Here is an 18,736-nt window from a genome sequence, read left to right as displayed (position 1 = left end):
CAGTGCTCACCAGGCAAGCGGTTGATGAGCCAGCTCAGCTGTTTCTTGGAGATATTGGTCCAGCTGAGGTCCAGGGAGACAGGCTGTCGCCGGATGATGCCGCTCAGCATCAGGGGTGTGATGGACTTGCAGTGGTTCAGGTCGATGCGGGTCCATAACCGCTTATCACAGCACCTGCGGGCCAGGCCCAGCAGAGGGGGCAACGTCAGAGTTGGGAGCTCTCCTGGGGAGCCCCCCTGCATGGCTGTGGTCAGTCCCCCACCTACCAAGCCCAGGGGGAGGCTCCTTAACTTCGTCCCCTGGACCCCTCTGTTTAGTTTCCGTCTCGCTGGCACCTGAGAGCCTCTGCTCTGATTGTCACAGCCCTTCCCCCCCACCCCTGTGGAAAGTACCAGAAGCTGTAAAGTATTTACTGGGGGCTTAATTACACCCTCCACAGGCCATATCTCAGAACAACCCTGCATCATGCCTGTTCACAGATGAAGGTAAGTAACTTGGCCAAGGTCAGAGACCGTTCCAGCTGGGAACTATCAAAGCAGGGATTAAGGTCAGGAACTGGCACGGCACTCATAACCTGGGCTAGCTCTTTAAGGACAAGGACTCCCCCTGGTCCTCAGTTCATCTTCCAAGAAGCTAAATCAGGAAAGCAAATAGGGTTCCCCTCTTTTGACAAGACCACACTGACTGTAGCTGCTAGACCTCTTTGAGGAGGACACTTAAGCTGGACGGGGCTTAGAAAGAAAGAGCATCACGAGCGACTCCAGTGGGGACGCATGTGCCATCCCTCGTCTAGCCTAAGCCTTAGCCTGACCCCCTGGTGCCCCCATCCGAACTCAGCCGGTGCCCCTCACCAGCGGTTCCAGGTCCTGCAGACCCGCATGCAGACACACAGGTCTTGGTGGCTGAGGTAGCTGAAGACGGCCATCCACACCTCCCTGTGCATAACGTGGGCCGCCCCATCATCCAGGGGCAGAGAGTCGGGCGGGGGGCTGATGGGGGGCGGCCGGATCACATGTCGCTCCATCTGGATGCACTTGGGCGGGGACACGGAGGGAGGGGGCCGGGAGATGACTCGGGGCGGGCTGCGCAGGCTGGGCCCCAGCTGGTGCCGCAGCTCCCGGGGGGTGCCGTTGGGCCCCTTGCTGAAGCGGTGAGGGCGCTCACAGAGGCCCAGGGGCCGCTTGGGCTCCTCGTTCTCGCTCTCAGGCTCCGACTTGATGGGCTGGTGGTTCTCGTGGGCCAGGCTGCTCTCCGTCTTCTGGATCTCCTGGTTGAGCTCCTTGCTCAGCTCCTTGCTCAGCTCCTTGTTGGGGAGTCGCCGCTTCCGGCGCATCTTCACCTTCCTCTTCTCCTCGGGGCCCTCCGCCCCCTCCGTGCTGGGGCCGGCGGTCGGGGAGCTGGAGCGGGAGTGGTCGCTCTCCCTCGTCTTGGGGGGCGCCTCGGGCAGGTCGTCCTCCGGCTCCTGCTTGAAGCGCCTGAGAGGCTTGTTGGCCAGAGCCATTCGGTCCTCAGCGTTCTTCCAGGACCGCCGCTGAGGGAGGAGGGGGAGCGTGGGGGGGTGAGCCCCTAGACCCGGGGCTGCGCCTACCCAGGCCTCCCACCCTCCACCCCAGGACCCATTGCCCCAGGAGCGGGCCTGGGGCGAGGGCGGAAGACGGTACCTTTTTCCTGAAAAGTTTATCTTCTTTGCCGGGTTTTAGCTGTCACAGGAAAGAAAGGATGCAGAGCTTGCTCCCAGGGTTCGTGGGATTTGGTCCCCTCTACACCCAGCCCCACCAACAGAGGCTGGAGGGTCACCTTCCCAACAAATCCCATCTTCTCTGCTCTGACAGATGGGTGGGCCCTGCCTGCTGGTTTTAAGGAAGAAGCTGGAACTGGCGGAGGGTGATCGAGCTGTCCCCACCCAACTGACCTCCCACCCCTGGACAGACCCAGAGATATGCAGTCTCCCATTCAGGTCGGACTTGGCTCGGGGAGCCTGTCCCAGAGGCAGGGTCTGCAGGATTCCCAGCCGAGCCTTAATGGCTAGAGCGAGAAGACAACCAGGCGCCACCTCGTGGCTGATGCTGGAAGGGCCGGTGGGCGAAGAGGGGCCGCCAGGATCCTCCGAGGTTCCCCAGATCCACAGGGCTTCCCCGCGGCAGCTTCAGCTTCCCAGGCCCCACGCCAGAACCACGAGCCAGAGCCTCGGGGCTGAGGACCAGTGGGGCGGGGCGGGGCGGGGCGGGGCGGGGGCGGGGGCGGGGGCGGCCCGGGACTCGTGAGTCTCCCGGGCCTGGGGAGGGCGGGGCGACGTGGGAGCACCTGCTGCTGGAAGTAAGTGAGACTGGATCTCCACCAGGGGCTGAGGCTGCTGCCTAGAGGGGGCCTCGGCGAGAGGTGAGAGGAGGAACCGGGGGACGTTTGAAGCGTCGAGGCCTAAAGGGGTGGGAAGAGGAGTGACTCGCTGGTTTTCCCCTCCTTTCTCTCGGGCCGGGCTCTCAGGACTTCCGTGACTTCAGCTCTCCCCGCCGCCCATCCCCGCCCCCGCCCGCGCGCCCCTGCACCCGGGACCAGCCAGGCCACCCCTCGCTGCCCGCCCCTCCCAGTCGTACTCGCTTGCGTCCACTCAGCTCCTGGGGCTTCTCGTATTTCCGCTTCCTCCTCAGGTGCACATCGTCTGACTTTCGGCGCAGGATGCCGTCAGGGGGCAGCTTCTTGGGGTGCTCGTCCGACCTGCGCCGGGGCGCCTCCTCACACTCACTCCTCCGCCTGGCAGGCTCCTGCCCCTCCTTGCCGTCGCGGTTCATCTTCTGCTCCTTGAGCAGGGAGCCGGGCAGGTTTGAGGCGTACTTAAAGCCAGGGCCACGCTTTTGCTTGTAGGCCAAAAACAGAGAAGGAACACACGAACTGTATATCTTTGGACATGCCCTTGCCCCCGAGTCCGCGGTACCCCTCAAGCCCACATCGCCGTGGGCTGGGAGACAGGCTGGGTCTGTCAAGGCCAAGGTCTACCCCCTCCTGGGCTGACCCCTGGGACTCGGAGCCCGGCACTCACTTTCCCGGTCTTGCCGGCGTGGTTACACTTTGGACACTCCCAGCAGTTTGGAAGCTCATCGTTGACCACGCCCTCTGACTCCTTAATCTGGGAGGGACACACAGCAGTCAGCAAGCAGGGAGGGGGTGGACAAGGCCAGCTCCACCAAGGGCATCAACACCCCCTCCCAAAAGCCATTTCCATACCACCTTTGGCCAAGAGAGAACAACAGTGGTTAAGACGGGCGGCTCTGGATTCAGGTCAGCATTCAAATCCTGATAGTGCCTCTTCCTAGCTCCGTGACCCTGGGCAAATCACTCCACCTCTGTGGGCCAGTGCCCTCAGCCATAAAATGGAGTGTGCCTGTCTCACTGGAGTTATGTGAGAATTCAATGAGGTAACCTGGTGAAAGCAATTAGCTCAGGGCCTGGCACCCAGCAAGGACCCACACCACCATTCAGTCATTTAACAGCACCAAACTGGGTGCGTGGTGTCAGCAAGTCAGATGTGCTTTCCCTGGAGCTTCTGATCCGGGAGAGAGAGAAGTGACCAGGGGCCAGGGGAAAAGCATAGCACCCCTTTTCAGAGGGGGAGGTGTGTGTGCTGGGGAGAGGGGAGAGTCACGACAAACCCCACTACCAGCACCGAGGGAAAGGGGACTGACACCTCAGAGTTGAAGCACCCTTTGGGGCAGGCCCACTCTCATCTCTCTAAACACAGGTACAGCTGGGCTGATGGGAGGTGCCAAGTAGGTTGACATTCTCTTGAGGCAGAAGGTATGAGCTATGTGCCGGCCCAGAGCAGTCTCTTCCTTTCAAAGGTGGAACCTGCTGCCTAAGACAGGCAGGCACAGCACGACGGTCCCCAGGAGGCAGTCCTGCCCTGGGCACACCAAGGGAACAGGTTCCTGGCACATGGGACAGGAATGCAACCACCTGTTGTTACAGGACCCGCCCTCCCCTGGCCCAGGCCTTTTTTCCCAGAAGCCCTGAGAGCAGCCCAACTACCCACTCTCTCCCTCTGGCCCAGGTGCAAGACTCTGGGAACTCTCTGTGGTTCTGAGGTCCTGGGAGGTGGAATGTGTGTGTCTGTGTGTGTGTTCACTCCCGCAAAGACATGGGTGCAAGGTCTGAGCTACTCCAGAACCTTCTCGCCCTCAGCTCATCATCGGACACAGAGAATCCCCCAGACTCAGAGTCCTCCAGGGAGGGAACCTAGTCTCACTCCCCTCCACCCCCCAAACCCCCGGAGCATCGGCACCACCAGAGGCCCAGGGTGAGGCGCCAAGCGGCACAGCCAGATGTCCCCGAGGCTGCTCACCTTAAGGCATCCAGGGTGGATGATTTCGTTGCAGATGGAGCACTCCATGAGCATGAGGTTAAACTTGCCTTCTTCCTCTTCCACTGTGTCCTCTTTTCCTGCCTCGCCACACACTAGACACACGGCGGTGTGGGGCAGCACTGGCTGAAGAGCGGGGAGAACACACAGGAGTCAGCACGGCCGGGACCCCATGGGAAACACATCAAAGGCAATGAGGTGCTGCCCTGGGGCCTTCCAGGAGCTGGGGGAGAACCAGCCCAGGCACTGCGCATCATTCATTCATTCATTCATTCATTCAAATACCTATCTGGCTACTACCTCCACGTGCCAAGTACCACTCCAAGTGCTGGCTATAGCACTGAACCAGAGAGATAAAAGTCTCTGCCATCCTGAGCTTACATTTTAGTGGAGGGAGGCGAGCAAAATGAAGAAGAGTCTGTTAGATGGTGACAAGGGAAATGGAGAAAAATAAAGCAAGGAGGGCCAGGCCAGCAGTGAGGTGGAGGAAAGGAGGGCTAATCTGAAACGCAGGGGTCAGGGACAGCCTCACATATGAGAAAAGACCTGCAGGAGGAGGTGGGGCATGAACTGAGCCCAGATCTGTAGGGGCTGAGGCCACATCTCTCCAGCGGCTATCAAAGCACAGTCTAAGGACTCCGGGTCCTCAAGACTTTACAGGGAGGTCAAACTATCTTCAGAACACCACTAAGACATCATCTGCCTTTTTCACTGTGTTGACACTTGCACTGGTGGGTGAAACTGCTGGCACCTGTCAGGGCAGAGGCTCCAATGTGACCAGGCAGTCACTGGGCCATTCCGGGCCACATGCTTCTTAAAAAGATCACCAGTTTCATTTAAGGATATCTTTAATAAAGCAGTAAGAATTATTAATTTTATTAAAACTCTGACCTCCGAGTACACATTCTTTTAATATTCTGCATGACAAAATAGGAAGTATGCATCAACTACTTCAGCTGAATACCAAAGGATGATGGTTATCTAAAGGAAAAGCTCTTGTGACCAAGCCGTGAACTGAACTGGTCACTTTCTCCATAGAACACCATTTTACTTGAAAGAATGACTGATTATTCAAAAAAAAAAAAAAAAGGGTATTGGCACATCTTCTCAAAGATGAAATAAGTAAGCCTGTCACTTTCAGAAAAATAACTTAAAACATTTGTTGCAGATGATGAAATTTGAATTTTCAAACAAAAATTAGAATTTTGGAAAACTTACATCAGCCACTGTGAACTAGACAGCTTCTCGATACTTAAAGACTTTTCTGAGGACATTGGTGCTGGTGTTAACAAATGTGTTTTTTTTTTTAAACACTGTATAACACTATGTACCCCTATTTGGAAAATCTGTAAAACTCAGTGAGCCAGTGTTTTCCAAATGACCAATATCTGATGTTGTAACATTAGGCATGAGCAAATGAGGGGCAAGAACGACTAATGAATTTTAATGTAACAGTAGGAAAAGTTCACTGATACAGTTTCAGATTCCACATTACAACTAACCTTTAAGCACTTGCCACCTGTTGAGCTCTGGTGGTGGATGAGAAGTATATCCACGATTATCTGAAAAGGCTATTAAAAGACTCCTCCCAGGAATTCCCTGGCAGTCCAGCTGTTTGGACTCCACGCTTTCACAGTCACAAGCTGAGCAGCGCAGACCCACCCACCAAAAAAGACTCCTCCCTTTTTCAACCACATATTTATGAGGCCAGGTTTTCCTCATATAGTGCCTCCAAAACAACATCACAGAATGAATATAGAGGCATATATGAAAATCTAGGTCTTTTCTACTGAACCAGGCATAAAAAAGATTTACAAAAACATATAACAATGCTATTTTTCCTACTAATCGTTTTTGTTTCAGAAGATGTTATTTCTCCTAAAAATGTTATTTATGTTAATATGTAGTGGGTTTCTTGTAATTTGTAAATGAATTCAAAATATTTAAAATTTTTTATTACAGTAATATTAATAAATAAATAACCCACATAGACGAAAGCTCTTTGGGGTTTTCATAATTTTTAAGAGAGCAAAGGGGTCCCAAGACCACAAAGTTTGAGAGCTGATGTACCAGACTATAAACCCCTGTGGACAGGCTCTCAGTCTCTCCTCCTTATACACGTCCACCTCCCAGTACTTGGGATCCAGAGGAAACACACAACCAATTTTTATTAAACTGAGTTAGAATAGCTTCAAATAAGCTGAGATACACTCCACCAATAACTGGAAAAGTCTGGAAAATGGATAGAACACTGAAAGCAAAAGAGTCATCATTCGTTCAGACTCTGAAGTAGGCGAGGAGAGACAGAACCAGTCTCTGCAAAGTTACTGCAGGAGGGGAAACCCCGGCCAGGGCTACAGGGAGAGGGTGCTGGGCAGTGGGAAGGGATAAAGTCTGTGGAGGAAGCCTCCCCCATGGGAAAAGAGAGACTCACTCATCAGGGAAAAGGGCCTGGAAGAGGAGTAGAGGTGGGTCTGCCTGGGTCAGAGGCGGGTAAAACGTGGCAGGAAGTGCCCCAACAGAGTATGGAGCCTGGAAGAAGAGCAAGGACCTCGAGTGAGGGTCGGGCTAAGGTTGCATTTGCCATCAGTCCCAGGTTGGAGAGGAAGACACACACAAAAGTGAGGTTTCCTTCAACCGACAATCCCTGTGCCAGGCACTGGGCCAGACACCAGGGCTGCAAAGAACAGGTGACAGCAGAGACAGCTTCCTATAACTGGACCTGGGTCACTGGAGGGAAGGTGAGGGTGAAAGAGAAAGTATGGCTAAAGAGGAAGAGATGGGGACTTCCCTGGTGGCGCAGTGATTAAGAATCCACCTGCTAATGCAGGGGACATGGGTTCGAGCCCTGGTCCAGGAAGATCCCACATGCGGTGGAGCAACTAAACCCGGGCGCCACAATTACTGAGCCTGTGCTCTAGAGCCCGTGCTCCGCAACAAGAGAAGCCACCGCAATGAGAAGCCCACCCACCGCAAAAGAGTAGCCCCCGCTCACCGCAACTAGAGAAAGCCCACGTGCAGCAACGAAGACCCAACACAGCCAAAAAAATAAATTAAAAAAAAAAAATTAAGAGGAAGAGACGGTCCTGGGGCACTGCTAACATGCCAAGTTTTAGGTGACACTGTTCTCAAAACCCAGAGTCCCTATGGACAACTTCTCTTAAACCATGACAGAATGCAATAAGTCATGGACCCTCACTCCAGAAAAGTGCACATACACACAGGCACACATATAAAAATCTGTATTTAATTTCAAGGGGGTGCTCAAACTCCCTGAAATCCATTCAAATGACCTGGTACAGGTGACAAAAACACAAGCAACGAAACTTCGAAACCTCTACACAGCAAAGGAAACAATCAACAGAGTGAAAAGGCAATGTACATAATGAGAGAATATATTTACAAACCATGTTATCTGATAAGGGGTTAATATCCAGAATATATGAAGAACTCCTATAACTCAACAACAAAATACAAACAATCCAATTTTAAAATAGGCAAAGGACTTCAACACATTTGTACAAAGAAGGTCTACAAATGACCAACAATCACATGAAAAGATGCTCAACATCACTAATCATCAGAGAAATGTAAATCAAAACCATAGTGAGGTATCCACCTCACACCCATTAGGATGGCCACTATCAAAAAAGAAAAAAATAACAAGTGTTGGCAAGGATGTGGAAAAACTGAAACCCTTGTGCACTACTGATGGGAATGTGAAATAGAGCAACCACTGTGGGAAACAGTATGGAGATTCCTCAATTAAAAACAAAATGACCACATGCTCCAACAATCCTACTTCTGGAGATATATATATATAGCAATATGCTTTTAGATATAGCAATATATCCAAAAGAATCCAAAGCAGGATCTCAAAGAGATACTGGCACATCCATGTTCGTTGCAGCATTATTCACAATGGCCAAGAGGTGGAAGCAACTTAAATGTCCATGAGCAGATAAGCAGATAAAGAAAATGCAGCACATCCACACAACAGAATATTATTCAGCCTTTAAAAAGAAGGAAATCCTGACGCATGCTACCATGTGGATGAACCCTGAGAACATTAAAGTAGAGTGAAATAAGCTCACAGAGGGAGACGTCCTGCCTGAATCCACTTACATGAGGTGTCCAGAGTAGTCACAATTAGAAACAGAAAGTAGAAAGGTGGTTGCCAGGGGCTGGGGGAGGGGGGATGAGGAGCTGCTGTTCAATGGATATAGAGTTTCCATTTGGCAAGATGAAAAAGTTCTAGAGATCAGTTTGCACAACAACGAGCATATAGGTAATATCACTGAACTGTACACTTAAAAATGGTCAAGATGGTAAATTGTACAAGTTTTGGACCACAATTTTAAAAAGAGAGACAGACATAAGGAAAACACAAAAACACAAGCAGTACGTGTTGGAGGGAGAAGGGGAAGGTGCCCCAGGCTTGGAGGGGCATCAGCAGCCAGGGAGGAAGCCTCGCCTGATGCCAGGCTGGGCCTGTGAGGGTCTTACCCAGGGCCAAGGATCCTGTCCCTCCTGCTGAGCCTGCTTTCCTGTGGGAGCACGGAGATCACCGCTCCCTCAGGGAGGACCCTGGGGCCCGGAGCAGTGCCCTAAGGAAGGCAGAATGCCTAAGTGTGTGCAGGGGGGATACACGGGCAGAGCCAGGACCCTGCTGAGTTGCCAGAGCCTGAGCCCACTGCCCTGTCCTGGGGCAAGGCCGGAGGCCAGGTGAGATGGCCTGGAGGGGCTGGCCAGGCTTTCCAGTGGCCCAGCTCCTCCTGGACACCGTAAATCAGTCCTCCTTCTCTGGGACAGCCCCCTCAGGAGGGGCACTGACCTTCCACCCAGACCTCTGACTTTGAAGGCAGGACAGGAAGGAAGGGAGGGCCCAGAACCGTCATGAACTGGACCATAAATGTTGGCAACAGGGTCACAGACAGGACAGGCTGCCCTGACATCTTTAATGGCAGAGACTTCAAAGTACTCGGTCATCTAGGGAAGGAAGGAGTTATAAGACCAGCAGACTACGAAGGAAAGGGAGCCTGAGCACATGGCAGGACCCCAGAGTCCTGCAGCGTGGAATCTGCAAACAGCATTAGTCTCCCCTTTCTTCCCAGGAGGGAGCACCCCTCCGGGGTTTCTGCTGTGGCCACATTCTCTTCAAGCGGAGGGACTGGACAGACCAATGAGCAGAGGAACAGACCGGCCTAAGGCACAGGTGGGGCCTGCATTCAGGAGCCCCCGCGTCCTGGAGCAAGGAAGGGCTGCCACCTCCACTCCCGGGGGAAGAAGCACCGCAGCCACTGGGAGGGGCGCCCCTGGGGGCACTCACCGCGATGCACTGCCGCATGATGCAGCTCTGCTTCATCCGCCCGGGGCCCCCGAACTTCTTCATGTCCTTGCAGAAGTGGCACTCTCCGCACTCCGTCCGCAGGCAGGCCTCGCACTTGCGGCATCGCGTCCGGCGCCGGCGAGCTCCCGCCGTGGTCCGGTTGGCGGCCAACTTCACCGCGGAGGCGGGGCCCAGCTTCCCCTTGGGCCGACCTACGGCCCGGTTCTGTGGGAGCACACACAGGACTGGTGAGATGGGGGCCCGCAGGGCCGGCCAGGCCCCGAGTCTGGGGGGTTATGGGTTGAAGTGTGTTCACCCAAAAGGTATGTTGAAGTCCTAACCCCAGAACCTCAGAATGTGACCTTACTTGGAAATTGGGTCTTTACAGACGAAACTTTTAAAATATGGTCACTAGGGTGGCCCTAATCCAATAGGACTGGTGTCCTTGTGAAAGGGGTAAATTTGGACACAAGCACAGAGAAGTCTTATGTGAAGACACAGAGAGAAGACGGCCATGTGCCTGGAGGGATGCCGCCATCTACAAGCCAAGAAACGTCAAGGAAGCCAGCAAATGCCAGAAGCTGGAAGACGCAAGGAAGGGTCCTTGCCTAGAGCCGTCATGGAAAGCAACGCCCTGCAACACCTTGACTTCTGACTTCTAGGCTCCAGAACTGTGAGAGAGTACGTTGTTTTAAGCCACCCAGTTTTTTGGGTTTTGTTTTTTTTAATTTTTATTGGAGTATAGTTGCCTTACAATGTTGTGTTAGTTTCTGCTGTACAGCAAAGTAAATCAGCTTTATGTACAAATATATCCCCTATTTTTTAGATTTCCTTCCCATTTAGGTCACCCTGAGTAGAGTTCCCTGTGCTATATGGTAGGTTCTCATTGATTACCTATTTTATACATAGCATCAATAGTGTATATATGTCAATCCCAATCTCCCAAGTCATCCCACCAGCACCTCTTCCTCCCTTGGCATCCGTACGTTAAGCCACCCCGTTTGTGGTGCTCCACTATGGCAGCCCCGGGAAGCTGACAGGGACACCCTGCTTTGGAGGGCAGCGCGCCTGGCTCAAGAGCCTTCTGCAGCCCCCCCACGTCAGGCCAGGCTCCTCGGGCTACCTGTGCTTCCGCAGGGAGGCCACACACTCCGCCTCTGTTCCCTCTGCCAGGGACACCCACCCCTCCCCACCCCACTCGACTAATGCCTGCTCAGGCTGCAGGACCCAGTTTAAACACTGCCTTCTCCTGGCAGCCCTTCCTGACCGCCCTGCACTGGGCCCCTGACACAGCATAACTGTCTGTTCTCTCATGGGTCTTCCCTTTGAGACAGGGAGCTCAGAGAGGCAGTTATGGAGGGTGTCTTGTCACCACTGTCCCTCGACAAGATGGCTGGCACCTAGCATGTGCTCAATAAACCAGACCCCAAGAGAATGAGACAGTAACCCTAAGGAACTGATTTCTGAGACCTTCTCCCTGTGACTCAGGGAAACAGAGACAGGCAGATGAACAGAAAGTGGTACTAAATGCTGAACAGGGCACAAGCCAGCCACATGTCCTGCTCTGAGGTCCTTACAACCTGGCCACCAGCCCCAGAGCCTCTTGCAAACCAGGATCAGAGACCAGCCGCTGGGACGCTGTCCACCCAGGATGACAAGTAGGAAGGACCAGGATGGTAGGGAGAGTGTCTCATCTGAAGCACCTTTCTGAGTTTGCTGAAAAATGGTTCATCCCTCTGTCAGAGAGACACACTCTCACCGCAAAATTATCTGATCTAATTGGCATCGAATGCTTAAAGCCCTTCTCAGCCAATTAAACAAGCTTCAGTCCACCTCAGGCTTTCCATTTTAATTGCTTGTCATACTTGGATCCCTATACAAAATCCCATCGCTCGCTAGCTCCTGGGTCCAGAAGTGTGGTTACAATGTACCATAGTGCAGAGGATCTTCCTTTCAGGGACCCCCTCTCCCACAATGCACACAGCTCCCCACTCCCAAACTACTGGGGCTGCTTAGAAACTTATAACCACATCAGCAAGGAAAACAGTCCATGGTTCTCCGAGAATCAAGCCTTGACCCCCACCATTTTATCCTGCAGAGCCGTGGTCCCTGTGCATACCCGAAGGTCCCACACACACCTTTTGGTATTGATACCTAAGTGGATCCCTTCCCTCGATTTATTTTCCCAAGAGCCTGCAGCATTCAAGGAAACTGCGAATGCCTCGGGTGGTGAGGCACCCACGTCAGGAAGCGCTGCGGCTCTGGATCTTTATCCCTCTCAACTTGCTCTGAACTCCAAAGAGGAAAGGAGACCCGGCTCTACTGGCCCACATGTCCTCACCTCCCTGTGCCCTAACCCCGCCGCTCCCACAAGCCACACCACCCGGTGGGGTAAGGGGCTGCCCCAATGCAAGTTACTCCTCCTGCAAGCAGTGGGGGGCCTCCCCATGCACCACAGCCCAGGGAGGTCTGGGGCCCCCAGTCATGGATATGGGCAGTTCCGCAGCCGTGGCACTGCCTGTCAATTCAGGTCAGGTCTTGCTGCCAGATGAGTAGTGGGGAAAAAAAAAAAAAAAGAAAAAAGAAAAAAAATCAGTTTTCAGAGACTTTAGATTTGAGAACAGCACGTAAGGAACTGTGGACCTGAAAACTAAGCAGCAAGGAGTGCTGAGTGGAAGCAGCGATGACAGGGACGGTGACAGCAGTGCAGGTGGGTACTTGCCAAGTGCCTGTCATCTTGCTCTTCATTTTACGTATGATATTACCTAATTTCCCAATAATAACCCTATGAGAGATGCCATATTTCAGATGAGGAAACTGGAGCTAGAGGTTAAGTGACCGGCTCAAGGTCACGGAGCCAGCGGAGGATGTGCGTCTAAACACTAAAACCACATCTAAACACTATAAACCACAGTGATGCACAGGCCAAGTAGGACAAGAGACCCCAGAGTCCACGGGAACTGACCACACGCCCTGGAAGGGGCCCACAGCTAGTGCCTTGATGCCCTTAGTAGGACAGGTGCCAACAGGAGGTGCAGAGAAGCACATCAATTTCCAGAGAAATGGAGACCAGGAAGGTTTCTCCCTCTCTTCACAGCCTGGAAGACTCTCTGGTAAAGAGCACACATCCTGTTAGCAACCCACTCCTCAAATCCCTGAAACATGGGCCAAGGGGTGGGCGATTCAAAGCCTCGAGTCAGGTACAGAGAAGGCAGCCTGAGGTTCAGCCTCCAAGGACAAAACCAGAGGTGAAGGGCTCACACTCTGACCCTGGAGCAGGAGAGTCTAAGGACTAGTTTCTTTGGTGAAGGACTGAAAAAAAAAAGAAAAAATTTCAGGAGTCCAAACATGGCTCTTGCCTCCCACTCAGGAGCGTCAGGTATACACAGCAGCTGAGCACCTCTGGCCTCTCTGGCCACTCAAAAGTAAGAGAGTTGGGTCGATCCGGCCACAGTCACAAAGCTCGTACTTGACTGTGAAACAAGCCCACTTTCCTGTGCTTTCCAAAGTTCATTCTCATCTGAAGAGGCACTTTTCCAAACGATGGAAAAAACCAAATCCGCCCGGATCTTGATGGCAGCTGAGACATCCTGGAAAATGACAGAGCCAACGACAGACAACGCCTCGAAGGAAGAGATATAAGGGTGGCTGTTTCCAAAGACCTTGTTTCAGGCCCTCTCTGCCAGGCTGCCAAACAAGCTAGAAAAGCTGCTGCTGCCTGCAGCTTCGCAGGCCAGCTTGCTGGTCAGGAGTCAACTGAGCAACACTTGTAATGCAGGATCCTCCTAAAGACCACTGAGAAAATCAACAGGTAAGAAAGACATCGGAGGGTCTCTATTAGGGAAGGTGAACAAGCCTCGTTTTGGCTTCTGTCCTAACCTCTTTTCGGTGACATCTAAAGGTTCACAAACCAATACTCAATTCCGCTCTATCCTACCTGTGCCTCTATTCATTCAAGTAACCCAGAATGCCCCTTTGTTAATTTCAGCCTGAAATGTTCTTCTCAGCGAAAGGGATGATGGCATCCACTGACTTCCACATACAAACCAGCCTCCCAAACCCCAAAGCCGTTTGTTGATTTTATCAGCCCAGAACTCATATCCTCAGCTCCATCTGGTTAGGAAAATTGAGTCCACACGCCCATACACACAAATCTTAGTATTCCAACACTTTTTCTCCATCAACATCTCACAAGTATCGTCCTTAAAAGGAGTACTATTTTTTAAATAAAATTTAAAAAGGAATACTATTGGGCTTCCCTGGTGGCACAGTAGTTAAGAATCCGCCTGCCAATGCAGGGGACACAGGTTCGAGCCCTGATCCGGGAAGATCCCACATGCCGCGGAGCAACTAAGCCTGTGCGCCACCTACTACTGAGTCTGAGCTCTAGAGCCTGCGAGCCACAACTACTGAGCCCAAGTGCCACAACTACTGAAGCCCGTGCGCCTAGAGCCCGTGCTCCGCAACAAGAGAAGCCACCCAATGAGAAGCCCGTGCACCGCAATGAAGAATAGCCCCTGCTCGCTGCAACTAGAGATAGAGAAAAGCCCGTGTGCGGAAACGAAGACCCACGCAGCCAAAAATAAAAATTAAAAAAAAAAAAAGGAATACTATTGAGATAGTTCATTTCATTCCACAAATATTAACTAAGTGCCTCCTATCAGATCCTATTCTCCAGAATATTCATGGGCAGAACCTTCAATCTCTCATTTCTAAAATACTGGAATTAACATTACTTGGATTAACTAATTCACGTGAAAAGATATCCCATGTTCATGGACTGAAAGATAATATTGTTAAAGGAAACAAAAGGAAGTTTCCAACTAAAGTGGAAACAAAGTGGTCCACAAATTCAATGCAACCCTGACGAAAATCACAGCTGGCTCATCTGCAGAAATTGAAAGGTTGATCCTAAAATTCATGTGGAGGGAATTCCCTAGTGGTCCAGTGATTAGGACTCCACACTTCTATAGCAGGGGGCCTGGGTTCAATCCCTGGTCAGGGAACTAAGATCCCGCAAGCCGTGTGGCATGGCCAAAAATAAAATAAAATTTAAAAATTAAGATAAAAATCATGTGGAAATGCAAGGGACCTGAAATAGCCAAAACAATCTTGCAAATGAAGAACAAAGTTGGAGGACTTACACTTCCTGATTTCAAAACTTACTATGAAACTACAGTAAACAAAACAGTGTGGTACTGGCATAAGGATGGATATACAGATCAATGAACTAGAATTGAGACTGCAGAAATAAAGCCTCACAATATTTATGACCAACTGATTTTCAACAGGGGTGTCAAGACAATTCAGTGGGGGGAAGAACAGACTTTTCAACAAATGGTGTGGGGATAAATGGATATCCACATACAAAAGGATGAAGTTGGACCCTTACATCACACAACACACAAAAATTAACCCCAAAATGGATAGAAGACCTAAATGTAAGGGCTAAAACCATAAAACTCTAAGAAAGCATAAGGGTAACTCTTCATGACCTTGGATGAGGCAATGATTTTTTGGATATGACACCAAAAGCACAGGTGACAAAAGAAGATAAACTGAACTTCAAAATTTAAAACTTCTGTGCTTAAAAGAGCACTATCAAGTAAGAAGAAGAATGGGAGAAATTATTTGCAAATTATACACCTGGTAAGGGTTGTATCCTTAAGGTATAAAACAACTCAACAAGAGAAAGACAAATATCCCAATTTTAAGATGAGCAAAGGAGGACTTCCTTGGTGGTGCAGTGGTTAAGAATCCACTTGCCAATGCAGGGGACATGAGCTCGAGCCCTGGTCCGGGAAGATCCCACATGCTGCAGAGCAACTAAGCCCCTGCACCATAACTACTGAGCCTGCGCTCTAGAGCCCACGAGCCATAACTACTGAGCCCACGTGCTACAACTACTGAAGCCCGTGTGCCTAGATCCCGTGCTCTGCAGCAAGAGAAGCCACCACAATGAGAAGCCCGCACACCACAACAAAGAGTAGCCCTCACTCGCTGCAACTAGAGAAACCCTGTGCGCAGCAAGAAAGACCCAATGCAGCCAAAAATAAATAAATTAAATAAAATGAGCAAAGGATTTAAGCAGATAATTCTCTCCCCCCCCAAAAAAAGATATACAAATGGGCAATAAGCACATGAAAAAATGTTCTACATCACTAGCCAATAGAGCATGTGATCTGTGCTACAGACTCATTCATTCACCCCCTCACTCACACTTTCACCCACCTACCCACCCAACTGTTTTCTGGCTGTGAATTATGTACAGACTCAATGCTAGGTGCTGGGACTACAAAGATGAGTAAGATGTGTTTGTTCCATACTCTCAAAGGCACTACAGTCTGGGGGAAGAAAGACATGTTACCACATAAACACACTGCAATACAGTGATGATAATATCAAAAGCTAACATGTGCTGAAGCAACACTCTTTTCAATACTTGTATTGATAACCTATGACGTAGGAATTATTATCATCTCCATTTAGAAATAAGGAAACTGAGGCACGGTGCATTTAAGTAGTCTCCCCAGTGTCATACTGCCAATAAATGAGAAGCCGAGATACCCAGGCGATGGCTCTAAAGCCTGGGCTCTGGCATGCTGACCCAGAAGGAATGCCTCATCTCACTGGGAAGGGAGGCTGGGAAAAGTGTCAGACACAGGGGGTGGTGACTAAAACGAGTCTTAGATGGAGGATAGGACACTGCAGGCCAGGAGTAGGGGTGGGGTTAGAGAGTGAATATTCTAGGCAGAAGGAAGAGTAAGATAGAGATGTGAAACTAGATAACACATTCAAGGAATAGCTTGATATGGCTGCTGGAAAACTGCCCTGAAGTGGCAGGAGCCTAAACCTGCAGGCCCCGTACACCACATTACAGAAATAGTGGCCCCTGTAAGAGCAGTTAAAGGGCTTTACATGCAGGAGCAACATGATCGTATTTTGGCAACACTGTGGGGAGAGAATTTTTTTGGTGGTGGGCAAGATGAAAGCCAGGGAGATGAGCTGACGATGCTACAGTAGTCCAGGATGAAGGTTACGAAGGCTTGAGGAGAAGCCATAGAAGGAACGATGAGGAGGGGATGATTCATGGATGTTTTAGAAGCAGAGCCGGTTTAGAAGACCCAGGAGGCTGACTGCATAGGGAGCATGCAAGCAGGAAGAGTCCTGGAAGACTCTGAGGTTTCGGGCTTGAGCAACAGAAGAACAAGGGGCTCAGGAGAGACAACACGAAACCACCATGCACACTTGGAATCTGAGGGACCCACGGGACGTCCAAGGAAGGTGGCCAGCAGCAGCCAGGAGGGACTGGCGCTGAGATACACAGCTGGGAATCAGCATCGCGTAGTGCTGAACACTACTTAAGTCCACGAGGTTGTTCAGGGAGAATGGGCAGAGTGAAAAGAGGGTCCTGGGCAGTACCTTCAAGACTGAAAACATCCAAGGGCCGGGTGAAAAACAGCAACCTGCTAAGGAATGGCCAGAAAGGCAGGAAAAGCAGCAGGAGCCTGTGGCATCACTGGAGCCAGGGAAGAGTTTCAAGAAGGCAGCGGGCTAGAGTTTCAACTGTCAAGAGGAGTCAGTGAGAAGAACAGTAAACGTGTCTCTGTTTTTACAATTCAGACAGTTCTTTGTTCCTCACCAAACTGCTGCTAACAGGAGCACACTGACGCGTAGCCCCATGAAGGATAGCCAGAGCCCCCAAACAGCGTGGAATTCCTTGTCATGCTAACGTTGCCTTCAACTGTATAACAAATTTGTTTCAACATCATGTCTGTTCCCAAATCTTCAAGTATAATGGATATCCCAGGAAAAGCTGGATTTTAGCTGCGCTGCAGGGCCCTTAACACACACCTGCAGGCTCCAGGGAGGGCTTCGGTTTGTTTACACACTGAGAGTAAGCAGCAAGAGAATAAAAACACAGGAGCTACCAGAAACCCAGCGGATGGGCAGACCTCTGGAGAATCCAAGGAAAGCTAAGGACCTTTCCCCTAGAAAAATGCCCCTACGCACAAAGTCACAAAACTTTCGTATGTAATTTTGGGAAGGTTCAGGGACCCATATGAAAATTTCACTCTTTAAGCAATTATAATGAGTAACACAGTGGTTATAGCCATATAAATTTCTGAGATCTTCTTCAGCATAATTTCCTAATTTTCTTTTTTTTTTTGGCCACACCACACGGCATGCAGGATCTTAGTTCCCTGATCAGGGATAGAACCCATGTCCCCTGCAGTGGAAGTATGGAGTCATAACCACTGGACTGCCAGGGAATTCCCTCTAATTATTATTTTTAACAAACAGGCAGTAATCATTTTTAGTAAAAAAAAAAAGGAATAATGCTATTTTCATTTCAGGGGTTAAAAAAACACAAGATGGAATTCTCCTTACTAAGAGCCCTTCTTTGAGCGTCATCTCCTCAAACTAAAAAGCAGAGCTGAAGAATTTTCCAGCACGTTCTGCACTGCAGAAGCAAAGGAAGTCCATGGGAGAAGGCCCAGCCAAGGGTCTCTCCCGCCCCGGGCCCAACATCGGGAGCAGTGGAAACCCAAGCTGCTGTGGGAAGGCATTGGGCAGACAGGCCAGCCCAGCAGGACAGGCATAAGGGAGCCTGATACCGCCCAGGACTGAACACCAGCCTCGAGTGGGGATGAGGGAAGGACACAGACTTTTAAGACAGAGCAGGCAAAATTCTGATGAAGGGTGAGGGGCTAGGCTCAGCTGCAGGGACAGACTGGGCAACAGAAATGTCCCAACAGGGTCTCCGCTGGGACCTTTCACGCAGTAGGTGGCCGAGCATACCTGCATGCCTACACTCCAAGACTTCCACCCCTCCTTGAAGGAGACTTCTTTTTTTTTTTTTTTTTTTTTTATTTATTTATTTATTTATATTTATTTTTGGCTGCGTTAGGTCTTCGTTGTTGTGTGCGAGCTTTCTCTAGTTGCACCGAGCGGGGGCTACTCTTCATTGCAGTGCGCGGGTTTCTCATTGTGGTGGCTTCTCTTGTTGCAGAGCATGGGCTCTAGGCGCGCGGGCTCAGAAGTTGTGGCAT

General features: G+C 50.9%; 1 protein-coding gene across 9 annotated transcripts in view; it reads right to left on the bottom strand.

Annotated features, from left to right (window-relative positions):
* Positions 1-18,736, bottom strand: part of KDM2B (lysine demethylase 2B) — a 123,539-nt gene that overhangs the window by 10,162 nt on the left and 94,641 nt on the right. For 6 of the 9 annotated variants that reach the window (XM_059895100.1, XM_059895102.1, XM_059895105.1 and 3 more), the window contains 8 exons: positions 9,684-9,908; positions 4,337-4,480; positions 3,038-3,124; positions 2,595-2,864; positions 2,305-2,418; positions 1,662-1,700; positions 852-1,531; positions 11-174 (listed from right to left, as the gene is read on the bottom strand). In XM_059895100.1, the coding sequence (XP_059751083.1) occupies positions 11-174; positions 852-1,531; positions 1,662-1,700; positions 2,305-2,418; positions 2,595-2,864; positions 3,038-3,124; positions 4,337-4,480; positions 9,684-9,908 (1,723 nt within the window). The remainder of the gene's footprint in view (positions 1-10; positions 175-851; positions 1,532-1,661; positions 1,701-2,304; positions 2,419-2,594; positions 2,865-3,037; positions 3,125-4,336; positions 4,481-9,683; positions 9,909-18,736) is intronic. The other 3 variants (XM_059895101.1, XM_059895103.1, XM_059895106.1) reach the window with 1 other exon arrangement.

The sequence above is a fragment of the Balaenoptera ricei genome, chromosome 14, assembly GCF_028023285.1.
Source record: "Balaenoptera ricei isolate mBalRic1 chromosome 14, mBalRic1.hap2, whole genome shotgun sequence".
NCBI classification, from domain to species: domain Eukaryota; kingdom Metazoa; phylum Chordata; class Mammalia; order Artiodactyla; family Balaenopteridae; genus Balaenoptera; species Balaenoptera ricei.
Note: the sequence above shows the minus strand (reverse complement) of the source record. Positions and strands in the feature narration are given on the sequence as shown.